The sequence below is a fragment of the Aspergillus puulaauensis genome, chromosome 2, assembly GCF_016861865.1.
Source record: "Aspergillus puulaauensis MK2 DNA, chromosome 2, nearly complete sequence".
In the NCBI taxonomy this organism is placed as follows: domain Eukaryota; kingdom Fungi; phylum Ascomycota; class Eurotiomycetes; order Eurotiales; family Aspergillaceae; genus Aspergillus; species Aspergillus puulaauensis.
Window position 1 is genome coordinate 399,672 of NC_054858.1, and position 18,820 is coordinate 418,491.

General features: G+C 51.7%; 7 protein-coding genes across 7 annotated transcripts; 5 read left to right on the forward strand and 2 right to left on the reverse strand.

The window, feature by feature from the left end:
* Positions 1–1,748: 1,748 nt before the first annotated feature.
* On the forward strand, positions 1,749–8,115 carry APUU_20171S (NACHT domain protein; the record flags this gene model as incomplete). Its single annotated transcript, XM_041698782.1, has 4 exons — positions 1,749–2,219; positions 2,277–2,616; positions 2,672–2,947; positions 3,002–8,115. The coding sequence occupies 4 exons, from the start codon at positions 1,749–1,751 to the stop codon at positions 8,113–8,115; spliced, it is 6,201 nt and encodes a 2,066-aa protein (XP_041551933.1).
* Positions 8,116–8,509: 394 nt separating this feature from the next.
* On the forward strand, positions 8,510–8,686 carry APUU_20172S (uncharacterized protein; the record flags this gene model as incomplete). Its single annotated transcript, XM_041698783.1, has 1 exon — positions 8,510–8,686. One exon carries the CDS (start codon positions 8,510–8,512, stop codon positions 8,684–8,686), a length of 177 nt encoding a protein of 58 aa, XP_041551934.1.
* A 162-nt stretch (positions 8,687–8,848) lies between these two features.
* APUU_20173S (FAD-binding oxidoreductase) lies at positions 8,849–9,976 on the forward strand (the record flags this gene model as incomplete). Its single annotated transcript, XM_041698784.1, has 1 exon — positions 8,849–9,976. One exon carries the CDS (start codon positions 8,849–8,851, stop codon positions 9,974–9,976), a length of 1,128 nt encoding a protein of 375 aa, XP_041551935.1.
* Positions 9,977–10,837: 861 nt separating this feature from the next.
* APUU_20174S (uncharacterized protein) lies at positions 10,838–11,617 on the forward strand (the record flags this gene model as incomplete). The annotated part of the gene is made up of 1 exon (XM_041698786.1): positions 10,838–11,617. The coding sequence occupies one exon, from the start codon at positions 10,838–10,840 to the stop codon at positions 11,615–11,617; it is 780 nt and encodes a 259-aa protein (XP_041551936.1).
* Positions 11,618–12,167: 550 nt separating this feature from the next.
* On the forward strand, positions 12,168–13,329 carry APUU_20175S (SET domain-containing protein; the record flags this gene model as incomplete). The annotated part of the gene is made up of 2 exons (XM_041698787.1): positions 12,168–12,959; positions 13,060–13,329. 2 exons carry the CDS (start codon positions 12,168–12,170, stop codon positions 13,327–13,329), a joined length of 1,062 nt encoding a protein of 353 aa, XP_041551937.1.
* A 265-nt stretch (positions 13,330–13,594) lies between these two features.
* Positions 13,595–15,448, reverse strand: APUU_20176A (uncharacterized protein; the record flags this gene model as incomplete). The annotated part of the gene is made up of 5 exons (XM_041698788.1): positions 13,595–13,642; positions 13,695–14,768; positions 14,823–14,992; positions 15,044–15,178; positions 15,238–15,448. 5 exons carry the CDS (start codon positions 15,446–15,448, stop codon positions 13,595–13,597), a joined length of 1,638 nt encoding a protein of 545 aa, XP_041551938.1.
* Positions 15,449–17,331: 1,883 nt separating this feature from the next.
* Positions 17,332–18,736, reverse strand: APUU_20177A (Zn(II)2Cys6 transcription factor domain-containing protein; the record flags this gene model as incomplete). Its single annotated transcript, XM_041698789.1, has 5 exons — positions 17,332–17,623; positions 17,689–18,260; positions 18,310–18,442; positions 18,495–18,549; positions 18,601–18,736. Coding segments are annotated over 5 exons (1,188 nt in total), but the record flags the coding sequence as incomplete, so codon positions are not given.
* Between the last annotated feature and the right edge of the window lie 84 nt (positions 18,737–18,820).

Here is an 18,820-nt window from a genome sequence, read left to right on the forward strand (position 1 = left end):
GCCAGAGCCCAGCAGTGCAGTAATGTCCAGACAACACTTTCCTCAAGAGTAGAAGGGATTGGGATTGCTGGGCAGACTTTGATGATACCCAGCTAGCCACCGTAGACGAAGTGTCAACCCAACTGTGCACGCGACAAGGATTGCTGTGGACGGATGTGAGCCTATGATGTGTTTTGGTTGGCGGTCCGATCCGGGGTGGGATCCAGCTTTGGAACGCACGGACTGGTTCAAAGATCGACTTCTTCGATCTCCAAAAACCCGAGAACATGTTCGACCAAAGCGCGTCCCGCCCAAATTGGCCATGCGGACGGCAGAGTTCTGGCAGCTACGTGCGGATTAAGCATGAAGTGCAGGAGAAGGTGTTGGGCCTGTTGTCGCCTGCAGAGATCATGCCAGGGCTAGTCCTGATCAGGAATGGCCCGGGATTGCCTGCTGTGGGTGTTTCATCCGCAGAACACACCCACTCTTTTCCTCCAGCTTCAGCTACCTGTGTCGCCAATTCGGGACCGTGCTTTCCCACCCTCTCGTCTCTACGTACGAGATCATCTGCCGACATGCAGCCACGCAAATAGTGCAGCTGGCATCATCGGATGCAATGCTCCCCACGTCTGGGTCGCCAGAATATGGAATGTTTGCTGCCGTCCTCCAACTCCTCTCTCTCTATATCTACCGGAGAATCGATGGGCGGGCCTCACACTTGGTCTGGCCAATAATTCATCGATGGTAGGTTTTCATCAATTGGCGGGCGCCTACATTAGTACATTCCGATCTGGTCCCAACGAGGTGCGAACCACCCCAGCTCCACTGCGATCGAGAGTTCATCCAAAGAAGATCCTTAGATCATATACATCCACCCGGCTTCTCCAACCTGGCCCATTGCAGATGATTGTCGATGCTCCCTGCCACCGCCGGTGTGACATGCAAGCGGGGTCGATGCAGGGATGAGAAACCTGTACGTACTGGAAATGCCGTATCCGATGAAGGGAGCTTGTCTCTGGTCGACACGACCTGCCAGCCAATTAACACCCCAGCAACAGAACGCGCGGTCCCAACAGTGAATCGTTCTAGCTGAGCTGACAATACGCCGTATTGCATTACCGTGAACCCCTTCCTATGCAGGTATTTCCGACATGAATACTCCCGCTCCATACCCACTCCCGAATGTGCACCTTGATCTTCCGCCTGGGCCACTTCGCTGCATGATAGGCATCACGATTCGGGTCAATCGGGAGGACATGACGAAGGAAATGGATTATTTGGACGGCTCGAGTAGCCAGCCACCACTTTCGCCCCGCTGTCTAGCAAATGTTTGCGACTGACCGGAAAACCCATGACGTTTATCCCTCGGAGCTCAGTAAGAGCTATGGGGGTATATAAGGGATTCAAGAGCTTCCCAGTGGGATTGAAATTTAATTCAATTGTTCGATGGTTCAATTGTTCAATTTGCTTGCCTCCTTTCTATTTTTTTCTTTTTTTTATGCTGCCTCATAGTTGCGCCTAGCAACACCGTCACCCTGCCGTCTATATTACGCCGAATTCTATACTGCGCCTGTTGTTTTTCCCCTGAACCAACGACAGAGCCACCTTCAAACCCCCAACGAAGGTCACCTTCTCCAACACTAATATACCCAAAGGCAGATACTCCAAAACCAACTGCCTCCACTCCCTTACTCCAAAATTCAACGCATATCCAATCTTACCGAGCCGTTGACACGACCGATCCCCCAATAGATACCCATTATACAATCATGGCCCCCTCTATCATGTCCCCCATCTCCCCGAGCGCTGATGGAATCTTCCGTCAGAAGCGGACGTCAAGCTCTCGGCAGATCTCCACAGCACACGATGGAGATAGCATTATCTCGGGCGCGGCTCGCTCCGTGCAATCTCCTCGCGTAATCTCTAGGAAGTTTAGCTCGATGGGAACTACAAATATCTCTGGCGTCGTGGCTTCCCTTCAGCGCCGCAGTGGGGATGAACTCGGATCGAGCGCATCCTCCAGGTTGCTCACAGCGACCCATCACACCATCGTGGAATGGATTCGCTCCGAGCGCATGAGCCTTCTGCCTCCAGAGGGAAGTGACTACGACAAAGTGCTTGCGTGGGCTCAGCTATTTGTTGACCGACTTCATTCCTTTGACGAGGAAATCGAGCGGTTCGCTGGTGATAGCTATTTGGCCGCTCAGCTGTCTTACGGCTACTGCTCCATGCTTCTTGAGGTAAGTCAATGACCAAAAATGATCAAGCTCATGTCTAACCATCATATGTGAATCTAGCTTGGCAGAGAAAACGCTGGTGCCCTCATGGCCTCCTTTGGATTTTTCTACAGTATCTCGATATCTCTGGTTAACCTACTTGATCGCACCGAGCTATTTAGCGTCACCCAGGAGATCCAGGAACAACTTGTCCTTGCGCTTTCCGACCTTGTCACCCTAGTTGCTAGTGTGGCTACCTACTTCCATAAGGCAATTAGTGGAATGACATCCACTTCTGTCTCTGTCAACATCTATCGCACCTTCCCAGGCCAGATTCAAACCTTCAAACAGCGCTGTGAGAAGATTGCGGAGTCGATGTGGAGGCATCAACTCCTCAGGGAACACCTTGATGCAGACAAAGGTAAGGTTCTGGCATCTTCCTAGGTGGGTGAACACCTACTGACTACCATTGACAGTGTCCGATGTGAGGGCCATTCGAGCTTGGCTCGCCCCTGAAGACCATGCTGTCAGCAGTATTGCCGACCACAGCTCCCACTTGGCTCACGATCGCGAGGAGCTGACTTGCCTCTGGATGGCCCCCTACTTATCCCGCTTTTTCAAGACTCCACAGAAGCACCTCAGCTTCACGGGTCCGGCAGGGTCCGGCAAGACTGTCCTATCTTCTGTCATTATTGATCATCTACAGCACCCTCATGGCGGCGTCTCTTACCACACCCTGTTTGTTCCTATTAGTATGACCCCTAAAGCATCCGTCATTTCGAACCCGTGACTGACATTGCCTTTAGATGGTAGGATTGCTGCACAGACTAGCTCATTCGCGATCGCGAAGTCCCTACTTTCCCAGCTGTTCGAGAAGCGCATTGGTAATGTGCAACTGTTCCGCATTCTCAGTGATGCGTTGAGTAGAGCGAGCGTTACCCCCGATTATCAAACCTACGATGATATTCTCTGGGATGCTGTGGACCAGGCCCTTAGCGCCTCGCTGAAGGGTGCCAAGCAGCTGATGTTGGTCGTCGATGGTGTTGATGAGGCTAGCTGTGGCGAGGACAAACTGTTGCGAAGACTTATGCAGGCTTCCAGCAAGGCAAACGCTAAGCTCATTACCCTTGGATCCCAGACTCCTCCCGAGACTGCGGCGCAAACTCGGGTTCGGATTACTGAGGATCTCATCTTTGACGACATCGCTGCGGTCGTTCGTGGCTGCTTCGGCCCTAGCCAAGTTTTCTCCAACCTGCCAACCATTGATCAGGAAACTCTCGTGGAGCGCATTACGCAGGCCTCTAGGAGCTCGTTCCTCCTGGCCAAGCTTATTTCAAAGCACGTTCGCAAGGAGACAAATCCGGAAAGCCTGAAGAAAGCAGTTGACACTGTGCTATCCAAGAAGCCTACTGTCAACGACTTTGTTGCACACGCTCTCGAGCAGCCAGATGTTACTCCCGAAGGTAAACACATGCTGCTATGGCTTGCGACAGCTGAACGCCCGCTTCACGTCAAAGAGCTTTCCGCGCTCGCTTCCATCCAGACAGACAAGCGTACCGTCTCTGATACAGCGGTCGAGCCCTTGCACGCTTTGAGGCCACTCAACTCGCTTGTCTTCCTCCAGTACGACTACTTCTTCCTCCGCCACGGACTTATTCGCACTGCGATTGTGGACACATTCACCCAAGGCAAGCTGATATCGTCCGTTAAGGATCGACACGCCGACCTAGCGACCAGGCTCCTGCTGTACATCAAATCCACTGTTACAGACCAGCACGAGCCATCGTCTCTTCCATCTCTGGACTACCATGACACAACTGCGCTACTGGATAAGAACCCACTCCTTGAATTCGCACTGCGATACTGGGTTCCCGTTTTCCGCAAGACAACAGTCTTCAATAAGGACGGCGAGACTACCGCGGCGAAGGAGATTTCCAAGGTGCTGCCAACCACAACAATTGTTGTACGCCTCCTGAGATCCGTTTTGGATAACGTGTCCACCCCCGACCTAGTAACATTCCAGACGTCGCTTACGAACATCTACCGTACCGTATTGACGCCGGAAAATGTGACCACCCTTCAGGCAATCATCACATTAGCTAGCTTGGTGCGACAGGTGAACGGTCCAGAGCCCTTTACCCTGTTTTACGAGGCTGCTATCCTTAGTCAGAAGCTGCTTACCCCTCGCCACATCGTCACTATGCAAATGGTTACTGTCTTCCTCGAGTTGACTACTGAACGTGTCACTGAGTCTAAGACCGACATAATGACAAGGCGTGAGGAACTGCTGCTCGTACTGGTTGAATGCTACAAGATTCACTACGGAAACACCTCCGAGAAAGTTGTAACTATTCTCGATCAGCTTGTTGAGCACTACCGCAAGGTCAAAGACACCAAGAAAGCGGAGAGCATTATTATCACCATCCAGTCCATTACTAGCGACCATGGAACAACCTCTAATACGACGGCCGGAACTCTCGATGTCCGCCTTGTCGGTCGCCGCGACACCGACACTCAGATTGTGCAGAATTTCCGCCTCGACCTAGATGAGGAGGACGAACTGTTGGAGACCACCGAAGGCTATGAAGCTGATGCTTTGCTCAATCTTGCCAACAAACATGTGCAGAGTGGCCGGACTGATCTCGCAGAGCGTACCTACGTTGAATTCTGGCAGCGAGCAACAAGGGAGTCCCGCGTAAACAATTCCGCGTCGTGGGAAGACAAGAAGATGAAAATCATTCTCGCGTACACCAACTTCCTCCGCAGCCAAAAGAGGGACCACGAGGCATCGTCTGTTCTGACCAGCTTCTGGCAAGACTACCAGCAGACCAATGCCAGTCTCTCTGAAACCAAGGTGTCTCATTTGGAACAAATCGCGAAGGTAATGAAGAGCGTTGGTCTCTCCGCAGTCGCATTGAGTGTTCTCAAGCAGGTCTCGGAGTACTACCACAGCACCCGCCGCACCGAGACCTCGAGCTACAAGGAGGTTCAACAAATGTTGCAGAGCACTTCACACGAGGTGATGCACTCTGCCTCGTCCAAGTCGGTTGTATCCGAATCGACCTTAGAGGAGATGATCCTGGAAACATCCTCTTCCAAATCTGTCGATCAGAGCTTCTACGGCAGCGCTGAGACCTTGGTTGGCGTGTACATCTCTCAGCGCAGATGGCAGCACGCTTCGCGCACGATAAAGAGAATCCTGCAAAACACCTGGACAACCTTCTTTGCGACGACTCTCCAGGATGTTACTCTGCCTCAAAAGCATGTTGATTCCTCACTGTCTCTGGCTGACCGTCTGGCGCAGTGCTATCACGCCCGTCACCGTCAGGCCAAGGAACAGGACACTCGCTTCAGAATTTACTACGCTGTCCGCTCTGGCCTGAACGTCGAAGACAAATTGCGACAGCACCACATCTCCGAGTTGTTGCGTCTCCTGGAACGGACCTCGCAGACCGAGCTTGTGATCAGCGTTTACCAAGAGCTTCTGAATGACTACACCAAGCACTACGGCCCCGACCACCCAACTGTCATTCAGACGCTGCGCACATTGGCTGAACTCACCCGGCCTCGTCCTGTCTTCCTGGACTACTACCAGCGAATTATCCAGGCACTGAACAAGAATGGCAACTATCATCCCGACTCGCTCGAGCCTCTCAACATTGTTGCAACCGAGCTATGGAACCAGGGCCGCTACTCTGATGCTCTGCATTACTGCACCATTCTTTTCACAGCCTGGCTGAAAAACCCGAAGCTCAGCCCGAAGTTCCAGGATGAGAAGTTTGTTCATGAAATTTTCTCCCGCTATATCCAGTCCCTTCGTGCTGTCAGAACAGAGTTCCCAACCATTCACAAAGTGACACTGGATTACCAAACCAAGTGCAAGGCTGTGTTCAGTGCCACGGCAACAATCACCGTGAAGGCCACATTGACGCTCGCACAACTGTGCCAGGAATCCAAGAACTATGAGATTGAGGCGATCAGACTGTACGAGGAGCTCCTCAAGACCAACTCCAAGGACGTCGACTTGGACGAGATCCGTGGCACTTTGGACGCACTATACGAGGAGCAGTCCGCAATCGTCGCCAACACCCAGTTGACCGAGTCCGCGTCGTCCACTCAGGTGGAACAGGCTACCACGGTGCTGAAGCGACGTATCACTTCGCTGCGTGAGAGCTACGGGTGGGCTCACGAGGAGTCTCTTAGCAGAATGAGGGACGTCATTGGCTTCTATTCCAAGCAGAACAAGACTGAACAGGTGGTTCAGGAGCTGCAGGAAGCAACCACTCACATTCTCTCGTCTGAGACTTCGACTGCCCGATTGAGCCAGGCTGCTGCAACCATTGTGGGCTCTTACATTGCAACCAACCAGACACAAAAGGCTGTGGACTTGTCCAATGAAGTCTATCGCCAGGTGATCAGGAAGGACAACACCAACGCCAAGTCGACCAAATTCGACCTCACGTCCAAGAGCCGCCAGAATCTTATTTTCCTTGCTCAGCTTGAACACCAACTCCACCGCCAGTCGTCAACCGTCACCGAAATCTTGGCTTCTTTGACCACTGAGTTGGTTTACTTTGAAGACTTCCAGCAGCAAGTGCGGTCGAACAGCAGCTTCATCTCCAGTAGTGTGTCGGCTGCCCGTCTTTACCACTTCCTGATCACGAACAACCGACAGGATGTTGCTACTGATGTGGCCAACGAGTTTGTCAAGTATTTCCTTGCGAACGAGGGCAAGCGTGTTGGCTTCAAGTCTTCGTCTGAAGTTAAGGTGTTTATCATGATGATCCTGCACTACTTCAGCACCCGCCAGTCGAACGACATTGTTCGCTCGGTTGGAATTGCTAGCACCAGCCACGTCACCGAGTTGGTCAGATTGAAGAAGTACGATGAGGCTTCCGATCTGGCGCTGGCATCCTTCAAATACATCAGAGCCCAGGAAAGCTACCGCACAGCGGCAATTGCCAGATTTGTTCTAGTTCTCAGCTTGAACGTCTCCGGCCGTGGCCTCCAGCTTAACGATGCAACCCGTAAGAGGATGCTCAACACCTCCGCGACAATCATTCAAGATGTGCTCCAGGTGCTCCGTGATCAGAAGATCAACATCGCCCAAGTTGGCCTCGAGCATTTGAACAGCATTATCGGTCTCCTCGGAGAGCAGGGCGACTACCCAAGTCTCTCAATGGTCCTCACCTCGATCTGGCAAAGCCGCGAGGCGCAGCGCGACTGGGACCCCTCTGTTACGCTGTCCCTGGGCCGTCTGTACATCATGGCACGCTACCTGGTCGGTGACACCACTTCTGCCCTTCGCCTGGCAGAAGACATTGTGTACAACTGCCGCCGCGTGAACGGTGCCCGCAGCCCCACCACCCTGACAATGTCCGTCCTCCTGTCCCAGCTTTACACTGGCATCGGCCAGCGTTACCAGGCGCACAAGGACGCCCAGGAGCTCGCAAACAGGTATTACAAGCGCAGCGCTGCACTGCACGAGAACGTCCTCCGCGCCCTCAGCGACCCCACCTTTGACGATCTCGACGGCAGTGTCGACGGTGGTAGCGTCAACGGCAGCGTCAACGGCAGCATAGCTCCCTCTGGACTTGACAGCGACTTTGTGGCCGACTTCACCAACGGCGCAACCATCGACGACCAAGTCCGCCAGCACTTGAAGCTGTTCAAGCTCGCCATCCAGCGTCTTGGAGGCTGGCCCAAGGATTACGCCGAGTACGAGCGCCTGAATGGCGACCTCTTCCGGGAGTACCCCTCTGCGCTCAAGGGTGTCGATGGTATTGATAAGTGGGAACTGAAGGGCTTCGGAGCTGGCAAGGCCGAGAGCAAGGAGGATCTGATTGACGCCAATTTCAAGGAATGGCAGCTCTTCAACGACACGCGAATTGTGGACGGAGCTGAGGAGGAGGAACTCTAATTTAATATCCCTATTGTTGCGTTTGTATCATGATATTGTATATAGGCACTGTTTGAACTATTAGGCACGAATTGAGGCAGCTTTTCTTCTAAACAATTGTGCTTGACTCGGAAATAAGCCTAAATTCGTTATAAAGTCCAGTGGGCATCGCTCCTTCCTAAGCGGTAACACATTAACAACCTGGCCTGTATAGGAAAGTGCTACCCAGACACCGATATGGCTGTTACGACTCGATCTTCAACACCTCTACAACAGCACCGGGTGTCCTCTTCGCCATCAGCGCTGATCTGACAATCGTTTAACCCAACACTCAGTTCTCCGTATATACGCAAAATTGTTGTTCTTCCGCCCTCGATCCCGAAATTCGGTATTGTTACCCCTTCAACCGTTAACAATGAGCGCCGACCCTTTCAATATTCAACTGCTCACTTCTGAGCTCCAGGCGACCTTGAAATGTGATATCCTGACTCCCGACTCTCCCGGGTACGCCGAGAGTATTCTGAGGTGGAACGATGCGGTTCCCAATAATGCTGTAAGAATCAGTAACGATTACAGCAAAGGTGCTCGCTAACTCCGTTAGGCTATCGTCGTCTATCCAAACAATTCAGATGACGTCTCGGCAACTGTTCTCGGTTGTGTCAAGTACAAAGTCCCATTTGCAGTTGCTGGTGGTAAGCATACGACAAGTAGTGGTTCCTCTTGTTATGGTGGTCTCGTTATCGATCTCGAACGCATGCGCCATGTAATCGTGTTACCCGATACAAAGACTGTCCGTGTAGGTGGAGGATGTCGCTGGAAGGATGTCGATGATACTCTGGTGGACCTTGGGCTGGCAGTGGTCGAGGGTATTGTGAACGACACTAGGGTTGGTGGTATTACTCTTGGAGGTGGGTACGGGTGGCTTGCACCACGCCACGGCCTTATCATTGACAACCTGATCGGCGCGAAGACTGTCCTGGCTGATGGCAGAGTCCTTAATACCTCAGTGGATGAAAATTCCGATTTATTCTGGGCTATTCGTGGCGCAGGGCAGTGCTTTGGGGTGGTCGTGGAATTCGTATTCCAAGCCCACGAGCACAAGGATCCAGTGTGGGCGGGCATACTTGGGTTTTATCTCTCACAGATTGAGGCCGTTATTGCGTTCGGCAATACCTTGGTCGAAACGACAGATGGAAACTCCGCGATGGTCGTACAGCTCTCGAGATATGAATTTGCGAGCTCCGGCCGGGAATTGGGGGTCATAGCAGTTGTCTTCCATTATGGCAATGCCGAATCTGCCCAACCTATTTTCCAGCCTTTGCTTGACTTGGGTCCCGTTATTAACACGACCAAGGAACAGACTTACGCCTCGGTCAATAACATGCTCACTGCAGCGGCAGCTCGAGGGGGGCGCAACATCTCAAAGGGGGCGGCGTATACTACACCGCTACGACCAGAGTTCATCAGAGAAGTGATTGTACCCGAGTTGGAAAAGCTTCACCTCGAGGTACCGGGATCAGACAAGTCCATGCTGGAATTCGAGTTCTACAAACCGGACAAGTGGTGCGAGGTTCCAGTCACTGCAACGGCGCATGGCCATAGAGGAGATGTCCAGAACGTCATGATTGCTCTTCATTGGTTAGACCGGCAGGACGATGTGAGAGTAGAGAAATGGTCTCGATGGATCGCAGGACTCGTAACGACAGAACGGGAGAAGAATGGCAGACCAGTCGCCCGTCCCGTTACAGAATATGGAAACTATGATCACCTGTCCGCTGATCCTCGAGACGTCTTTGGGGTTAATTACGACCGACTCGTCCAGCTGAAGAAGGTGTATGACACAGACAATGTCTTCAACAAGTGGTACTCGTTGGTTGAGTAAGTTCTGCATGGCTTCACTACCCGTTCGTGTTGCAGTGGCTTTGTATTGTTAGCACTTTCCTATCAGCCTCCTCGTAGTTGAATGGAAGCAACTTGTTCTTCAATTTATCCTGGTGCCAGCTCATTCGAAACCCAACAGTGCCTCGTTTCTTTAGCAGGTAGCCTTAGCGGTTACATGCCACTCGAGCGCCACGGTAGATTTGCGCCTGCTCAGAGAGCCATCGCTTCCTCCGCACGGGATCAGATGGATCGGGGCGTTCACGGCCGTGGGTAGTTCAATATGGAGATATCACGCCATTGGGCCGCATTGACCAACAAGGACCATTCTATATGCGCTTTGTAATAACCCCTTCTACTTGTTGTTTCTCACTCGAGGCCAAGCTTTATTCGTCAACGCGAAGCTTCCGAGGTTCAAGAACCGTGCAAGCGCAACTGCCATCAAGCAGTCAGATCACCATCGAGGTCTCGCAGCGATTATCGGCAGATTCCCGCATTGGGACTCATTCATTGCGTGAGTCGGCGAGAGAGAGGCGGAGATGGGAGAACCGGAACCAGAAAGGTTGAGACTTGACTCACTTGAGATGAAGAAAAGCAGCGATCGGACGTCCGATTACTGCCTCAGGCGGACATTACTGACTCATCCCCCGCGGTCGCAGCCGCCGCTCGGAAACTTCCGATATCGCCGGTTGCTGCTCTGTTTTGTCTCTCTCAAAAGCTTCAACGCGTGCTTGAGCAGCGATCCATCTATATCAAACTGCACCTCTTCTTTTCCGGTTGTACCATGCTCTCTGCGACACGAACTTCATCTCACCTGCTCGCTCGCTCCTTTGCTGCGCGCGAATTCCACCATTCCACGAGAACCATGGCAGCAAACGACTGGAGCTCCAAACAGTACCTCAAGTTCGAGGCAGAGCGCACAAGACCATCCCGCGATCTTCTTGCTCAAGTACCCTTGACATCGCCCAAGAACGTCGTAGATCTGGGCTGTGGACCAGGCAATTCCACGGCCGTTCTCCTATCTCAGTTTCCCAACGCTCGCGTGTCGGGAATGGACTCGTCCCCAGATATGATTCGCAAGGCGCGTGAAACATTACCTGATATTGATTTCTCCGTGGATGATCTCGGAACCTACACGTCCCAGCAGCCCGTGGACCTGTTCTTCTCAAACGCTGTCTTCCAATGGGTCCCGCGCGATCAACGGCTTCAAATCATCAAGCGATTGATCGAGTCCCAGCCTCCAGGGGGTGTGTTCGCGTTCCAAGTCCCTGATAACCTGGCGGAGCCATCTCACGTTGCCATCCGAGAGACCGCTGCAGATGGCCCTTGGGCAAGTAAACTGGATTCCGCTGGGCGGGACACCATCCAGTCGCCGCAAGAAATCTACGACGCACTAAAGCCGATATGTGCTGATGTGAATATCTGGCATACGCATTACAACCATTCGCTGGAGAACCACCAGGCCGTCGTAGAATGGGTCAAGGGGACAGGCCTTCGCCCGTATGTTGACCCTTTGTCACCCGAGGAGAGAGAGGGCTTCCTGAAAGCATACCTGGGCCGCCTTGAGAAACTGTACCCCAAGTGCTTTGATGGAAGGGTGCTGTTACCCTATCCCAGGCTGTTTGTGGTGGCCACCAAGCATTAGCCAGATGCCTGCAGCAAGGAGTCTCACCACACCGCATAACCATTGTGTTCAAATCATACTATTTTCGCATCTCGGTGTTCAATCTAGCACGGTAATTTGAAACTAGAAATCCCTTTATAACACAATAATCAATCCATGGCAAATCGCTGGTTATAGATTAAGCTTATGTTCGGCACGAGAGCTTATCGTGAGGAATTCAGCTAGTGGGAAATGCGAGCCCATTCCACACCAGGCCAGACTCTCCTATCAAATCGCCTGTTTTCGTCACGACGATGTTTTACAAATCCACTATGTCGATTTAAGCCAGCCCTAACCTGTTTCGAGCTCGTGATGCCATCCACATGGCCAATAAGGGCTTCATGATGAGGTCCAGATTCAGGCCCATTCCCACGGGCCAAAGTGGGCCGGACCACTCTGTGATACGTACCGAAATTCCGCACTTCCTCATCAGCGCAGAAAAAAAAAAAAAAAAGATGAGAAATTCTGCGAAGTCCATAATAACTATCACCGCTGGACCTCGCCCGGCCGTAGCTATACCAATACCAATACCATGCTGCTCCCGTGGATCCATCCCCATCTAGCACAGAGCGTGAACCCCAACAAGGGCCGCCAACTGCAGGCATCGCAGCGCATTCAAAGAGGCGAAATCCTCGTCGTCGACCCGCCGTACGCAATTATTCCAATCTCCGGCGTAGACACAGCCAGTCCCCTCCTCTGCAGCAACCCCCAATGCAACAGCCCAGTACAACAAGCCACCGGATCCCGATGTTCAAATCGCTGCAACACAGACGTAATATGGTGCAATGATACCTGTCGCAACGCAGATAAACCCCGCCATGCCTTCGAGTGCACCTGGCTGAGCAAATACGCCGTCTCCCTCCGCTCAAAATGGGGCGAGTATAACTTTGGCATGCTCTGGTTGATCGTCCGCACACTCTCCAGAAGAAATGCCGAACAACAACAACACGATAGTAACGATAACAACAACGGTAATCAACTACAGCAACTCCAGCTACCCCCCAACTCACCCTTATCACACTTCAAATCCGGCTGGCCCGCCATCGACTCTCTCTGCGGCACGGTAGAGACCTGGTCCCACGCCCAAGTTCGAGAATGGACCGTCCTCGTCAAGAAATATCTCTCCAGCTCCTCACTCCCACACACCCTATCCAACACCGACGTTCTCGCATTAATATGCAAAGAAGAAGCAAATTCATTCGGCCTCTACCCGCGAGAAACAGGAGTATTCCCACCTCCCTCGCCTGCTGTTGATCGGGGCGAGCAATTCGGGGCTGCGGTCTATCCGCGCGCGTCGATTGCGAATCACTCTTGTTGTCCGAATGTATGTCTTTACCTACCTGTCTGCCTGCTTGCTTGCATACCTTATCCTACACCATCCACATCCACGTCCACAGCAAATCATGCTAATATCTTTGGCGCAGATCATACATAAACCAGACAAACACAGCCGCATGGTCTTCACGGCTGGACGGGATATCGCGCCGGGGGAAGAATGCTGCATTTCTTATTTCGATATGACTCAGTATACCACGCTCAGGGACCGACGGGAACGTCTCCAGAGTCTGTTCCGGTTTAAATGCGGGTGTTCACGGTGTTCGGCGGAGGAGGCTGAGGAGGCTGAGGGCAAGACTAATGGTACGGTGTCTGAGGGGAATGAGGTTCAGTGGGATGCGTTTCCGGGTTTTGAATGAGCATACCTTGGTTGGATATAACCTCGCTTTTCAGAACCTGCGGGCGAGACTTAATGGTTTCTGGGTATCTATTATGACTGTCATGATTTGATATATCTCTCCTGGCGGAGAAAGACATGAGTCCTGTGTCCTAGCGATTACGATTCCATGGTTTAATTCTAACCTGGCTTGTCATAAACTGGTATAGAGTCGCTCTTAATTTATTCAGCGTTATATAAAAAGAATACTACTTAGTCCTGCTCAAACAAACCTAGGTAATTCTGAATCAGTGCATGGCGCTTCTACGCTCCTTCATATCCATCCGCCTCCGCCACTAGAAATAGTCAGTCTCTTTCAATAAGGCAAGCAGTAAGAGGGTTTCATACCTTCGGATTTAAAAAGTAGACAGGGATGCCGAATAAAAACACACCCCCGCAAATGGCGGCCAGAATCCCCATCGCAACAGGATAATCATACTTCTCCGTCATCGGATTAATCCCATAACTCAAGCCAAATGCGACAATATTCTTGACCCCAACCACAGCCACAATCGCCGGGCCGGGGTTCTTCTCCCACGCCTCAGCCGCAAAGGATGTCGACAGGATAAGCACCGAGACAAATGAGATTTGGAACAGAGTCCAGCCCATGTAAGGGCCACCCCAGGTCGCGCTGCCGCCGGCAGTAAAGCCATAGATAAGGAGCGCGACGACGGCTAGGATACCGGGGAATATGAGGAGTGGGAGGCGGTGCTCTGGTGTGTGGACTCCGCCATTACGCTTCGCCATCCAGATGATGAATTTGTCGCCGAAGAAGCCGGCGTAGAGCATGCCGCCGAATCCGCCAAAGACACCGCCGAGATTGATTAGCCCGATGGACTTAGGAGCCCAGTGGTAGTTGTACTGGAGGACGGTGTTGTAGGATAGGGACATTCCTATTGAGCAGCCGAGGACGACGGAGGCGACGAGTGTGGCGTAGAGGATGCCAGGAGACATGAATGCTTCGAAGATCTGGAGAGTGGTTCTAGGGACCAAGGTCAAGGGACTCTCTCTCGGTGAAGACCATGGAATTAACATCTGCAGATAAGTTTTCTTCGGTCGCAGTTCTTCTGGTATATGATGCTCGTCACCAGGATGGCCGTGTGTATCTAGGTACTCCTGAGTTTCGTATTCCGTGAGCATTCTAGTCACACCGAATTGGTCGGTGATGACCAAGCGGCCGTTCACAAACTGAGAACTGCGCTGGTAGCTAGTTTCAAAACCGAAGAAAATGGCTAGGATCAAGCCAGCAGCAACCGTGATCGCGAATACCCAGTAGTACCAGCGCCAGCCAAGGGCTGCTACTTCGTAGGAAGCAGCGAGATTGAGACATGCGGTGATGACACTCTGTGCTGCCCAGTATATACCGTACACCATTCCATGCTGATGAACAAACGTCACCTCTGCAAGGATAAGAGGTAGGACCTAGGAGAACCAGAGGTTAGTCGATACTGCTGTGCATAAGGGGAGAAAACCCACCGACTCGGTCACGCCAGCTGAAAGGCCTTGCACAATCCGGAAAGCTAGATGTTGCTCCCAATTATTGCAGACTGCGCATCCGATCGTAGCTGCTAAAAGAATGACAGTCGAAACGATTGTAGTGAAACGACGGCCGTATAACAGGGCAAGTGGGAGGACGAGGAAGTTGCCTATCAAGCATTAACTTTTCATCCAAGGAACAATAATCTGAGTACACCGACCAACGCCGACGAAAAGGGAAGGGAAAGTTGACAGCCACACGATCTCGTTGGCAGTGCGCCCTTCCCGCGTGTACATTTGGAAGAATACGTCGAGGATAGCTCCTAAGCCCCCAACAAGCGACAAAGACATTGTCGCTACCCAGAAAATCAGTATTAACGGCCAATACAACCCCCATTGTGCGCAGATTACTTACAGAACCAGCAACAGCTCACGATAATGCCAATCTTCTCCCATCTCGTGTAATTCAATGGATCATTGGGGTCCTTGCTGGGCACCGGCAGCCGCTGCACCTGGCCATAATTATCCACCAGGATATGGCCATGGCCGTAGTCCACCGATGGTTTGCCGAATTCCACATTCTCTGCGAACTCAATCACTGCTTTGTCCCCATTTGGCCCCGACATCGTAACCAGGGTGTTCGAGTGGAAACTTCCAACTCGTACACGGATAGAGAACTTTATCTATATTATCACTGGCAGGCTGCGCAGCGGTGGAGAAACTGTTGGAAATGCGGAGACCCCACGAAGTCGAGAATTGTTGACATGGCCTGTCGGATGTGGTCGAGCCGAAGCGTGGGCGACCTGCCCCCACACAGACTATGTCCACAGTACCGGCTTGCGCCTTTCAAATAGGTAAGTACCAATTGGATCGGATTGGCGACTACGGCAGGCTCCCTAGCTCACGTATCAGGTTGCGTAGATTGTCAACGAGCGGGGGCAAGTTGTCCGTTGCTCTAGGAAAGTTGTTATCGAAGACCTGCCTCCCCACATCCATCACTAAGCGGGGACTAGCAAGTTGGCAGAACACAGTGATATTCTCTCCCGCAGGACTGACCGAGTGGAGGGTGAGGCCAGGTTGGCCTATGCCTCGGGTGATGAACGCCTTTACAGACTCTGCTTCGGAGCCATCCAAAGTGACGAGGGGGTCAAGGCTGCTGTCTGGTGGACCAGCAGCCTCCTCGCGGTGTTGTTCACCGCACCGTAACAATCCAAATACCCAAAGGACTAATATTGCGTGGTAGATCGCCAGGATATCAAAACCGCGGAGTTGGAAAGGTAGGACCAGTCGAGCAGCGCGAAGAAGCTGCCCAGCGTGCCATATGGAGGTGCGAGCTTCTTTACTCAAACTCCAGTCACGAACCCTTGGGTATTCTCGCCTCGCTTCTGACTCCCCAAATTGGCCAGCAAACCGCTGGATGATGTCGAAGTTGACATGCAGGTGCATCACCGCAAATTCGCTGAACAAGGTTGCAATCGGTGGGAAGTTTACCATGTCCTCCCTTGCTGCGTTGATAGACAGCAACCTAAGGTTCATTAGTTGGATTTCTATCAATATGGTGGGGTATATTCACAGATCATCCTGTCGGCTTTGCAACCACAGTCGGGTCATCGCACGAGTGTCGGTACGGCAGCTGTCCGCTAACAGCGCCTGCTGTCGAAAAGCCCACACTTGGCTCATAAGTCCGTGTAACACCGCCGAATTCACTACGCCGGTATCAACATTGAGAGGAAGATTATTTAGCATAGATATATCTGCCAGCAGCTCTCGCAACGACAAGTCCGTAGGCGCAATATGGGAATACTTGGTCTCCCAAAGGTGTTTCCAAGCATCTGCAGTGGGCGCAAGCCACAGATCTCGGGCACTCGGGAAAGGCAACGTGAACTCAGTATAACTTGTCAGGGAAGGCCTGTTCATTGCTGTTGCTGCCTCGACATCGTGTTCAAAGAGGTGGTACGCCAGGCTGGATACATATTAGAATTGAGCTAATAACAATAAGGTTATGCATACCGCTTTAGTGACTCCTGTCGTACCCACTGCAACCAAGTGCTTTCCAATGCAGTCTCATCCCTAAGATCTTTGAACTGCTGGTCCGCAGAATAGAACGAGCGGTCAAAAGCACCCGCCCTCCGCAGAGCCTAAATTATGTTAGAAGCGCCTGAGACATCTGTGTTGTACATACCGTGCATAGCGGCTGTAGGTGGCTTTCGGCTATTTGCATTTTGCGTTTATAACCGCAAAATACTCCGATATCTAGCCACATCATGGACGCTTGAAAGTACTGGAGATCTCGCAGAACGCTGTTGTCTGATTCAACCTACCATTCCACACTGTTAGCTCGTTTTCGCTCAGGCTTGGATTGTACTCGTACAAGCTGTGCAAGGCTGACTCGAACTATTTCCAAAAGGAGCACTCCGGCTTTATTTATTGATGGGATAGCAGAGCACACGCAACCAGCAGCAACAAGCGCGGTCAATAGTTCTGGCCGTGAGTCCTGGCGATACAGGGTATACGGGTGTATCCACGCATCCGTCTCGGTCCGCTTGGAAATTCCAATCTTGATAAGGGCATCAAGTGATTCAGCGGTTGGGAAGGAGGGCACAGAAAGCCGCGATTCCCCTGTAGATAAAACCAACTGGAAAATGTTATCTCGCAGCTGATGAGTGAGTTTGCCACGAATGTCCAAAGCTTCAAGCCGAGACCTATGCAATGATGAGATAGATGCTGTCATATCGCCGTCCTTTAGTGGTATCTGGCCAATTTCACTAAAGCCATTTTGATTTTTCTCAGGTACCCAAAGCCTGTCCAATGTTAAATCCGTTATTTAAGCACCTTCTTGACTCTCGTAGGTTTTTGAAGGGCGTACCATAGGGATTTTCGGAATGCGGCAACCCGTTGCTTCGTATTTTGCTCCTCATTGGAAGCATCTAAATGTGAATTTGTAGCAGCGGGTGATGGATTATATTCGAGTATTTTGTCCAGATCCGCGAGAATATCCGCGCCAAACAAACCGGCATTTGGACTAGTAGACTCTGGGTCACACATGAAATCGAATACGCCTCTGGGATGCTGCACTTCGGAAACTTCGGTGAGGGGATAGATATTGGGTACCATCATAACTTGTTCGAAGAATGCTGGGAAGTCGCTCACTTCCTGGTAATTTTCCACAGGGTCGCGAGACAAACCGTGACCAGGTAAGCATGCAGGGAGCGGTACTATGGAGGATGCTGAAGATGCCGGTGAATAAAATGACGTCTGGTTGGTTTGCTGGTTGTGGTCAAGCGATAGGGTGGATGGTGTTGAGCTTCTACCAGTGTCAAACTCATTACCGAACTGACTTCGCGGTGTTTTGGTATCGGATCTAGGTGTTCTCGTTGCCTTGTCACGTCGCCGACCCGACTTGCGTGGGACACAGATTATACCTTTACGTTGGCATCTCTACCAACCTATTAGCAACATGATCTTATATCATGAAGGTTGTATGTACCTCGCAAGGGTTCTTATCATTACAGCTCACTTTCGCAGTTGCACATTGCTCGCATGCTTCAATAGCCCTCTCCTTGTATTTGCTTACAGGTGTGTCACCAGTGTGTATTTGTCGGTGCCGTTGCAGCACGTCTCTTCCGCTTAAGTCAGTTTGGTTTTCGTGAAGTGGTGGAGGGGGCGTCATGCCTGCGATTGAAGCCACGGTGGCAGATCGGGCATTGGAACGTCCGTTCGTTCCTATCTAACCATTTCATTAGCTGCTTTCCAACTAAATACTCATCAAGAGACGCACGAGAGTCTAGATGGCGAGCTAGGTGGTCGGGTCTTTCATAAGACCTGTGGCACTCGGGGCACTGGTGGGGACTAGCAGCGTCCTTGATACGGGGCGACTTGTTTGGAAATGACATTGAAACATTATTAGGGCTCATACGATGCAGTGAAATGGCACGGTGATACGATGAGATCAAATAGGAAGAATTGAAGTTGAAGTCAGAGCAGTCGGGATATCATGT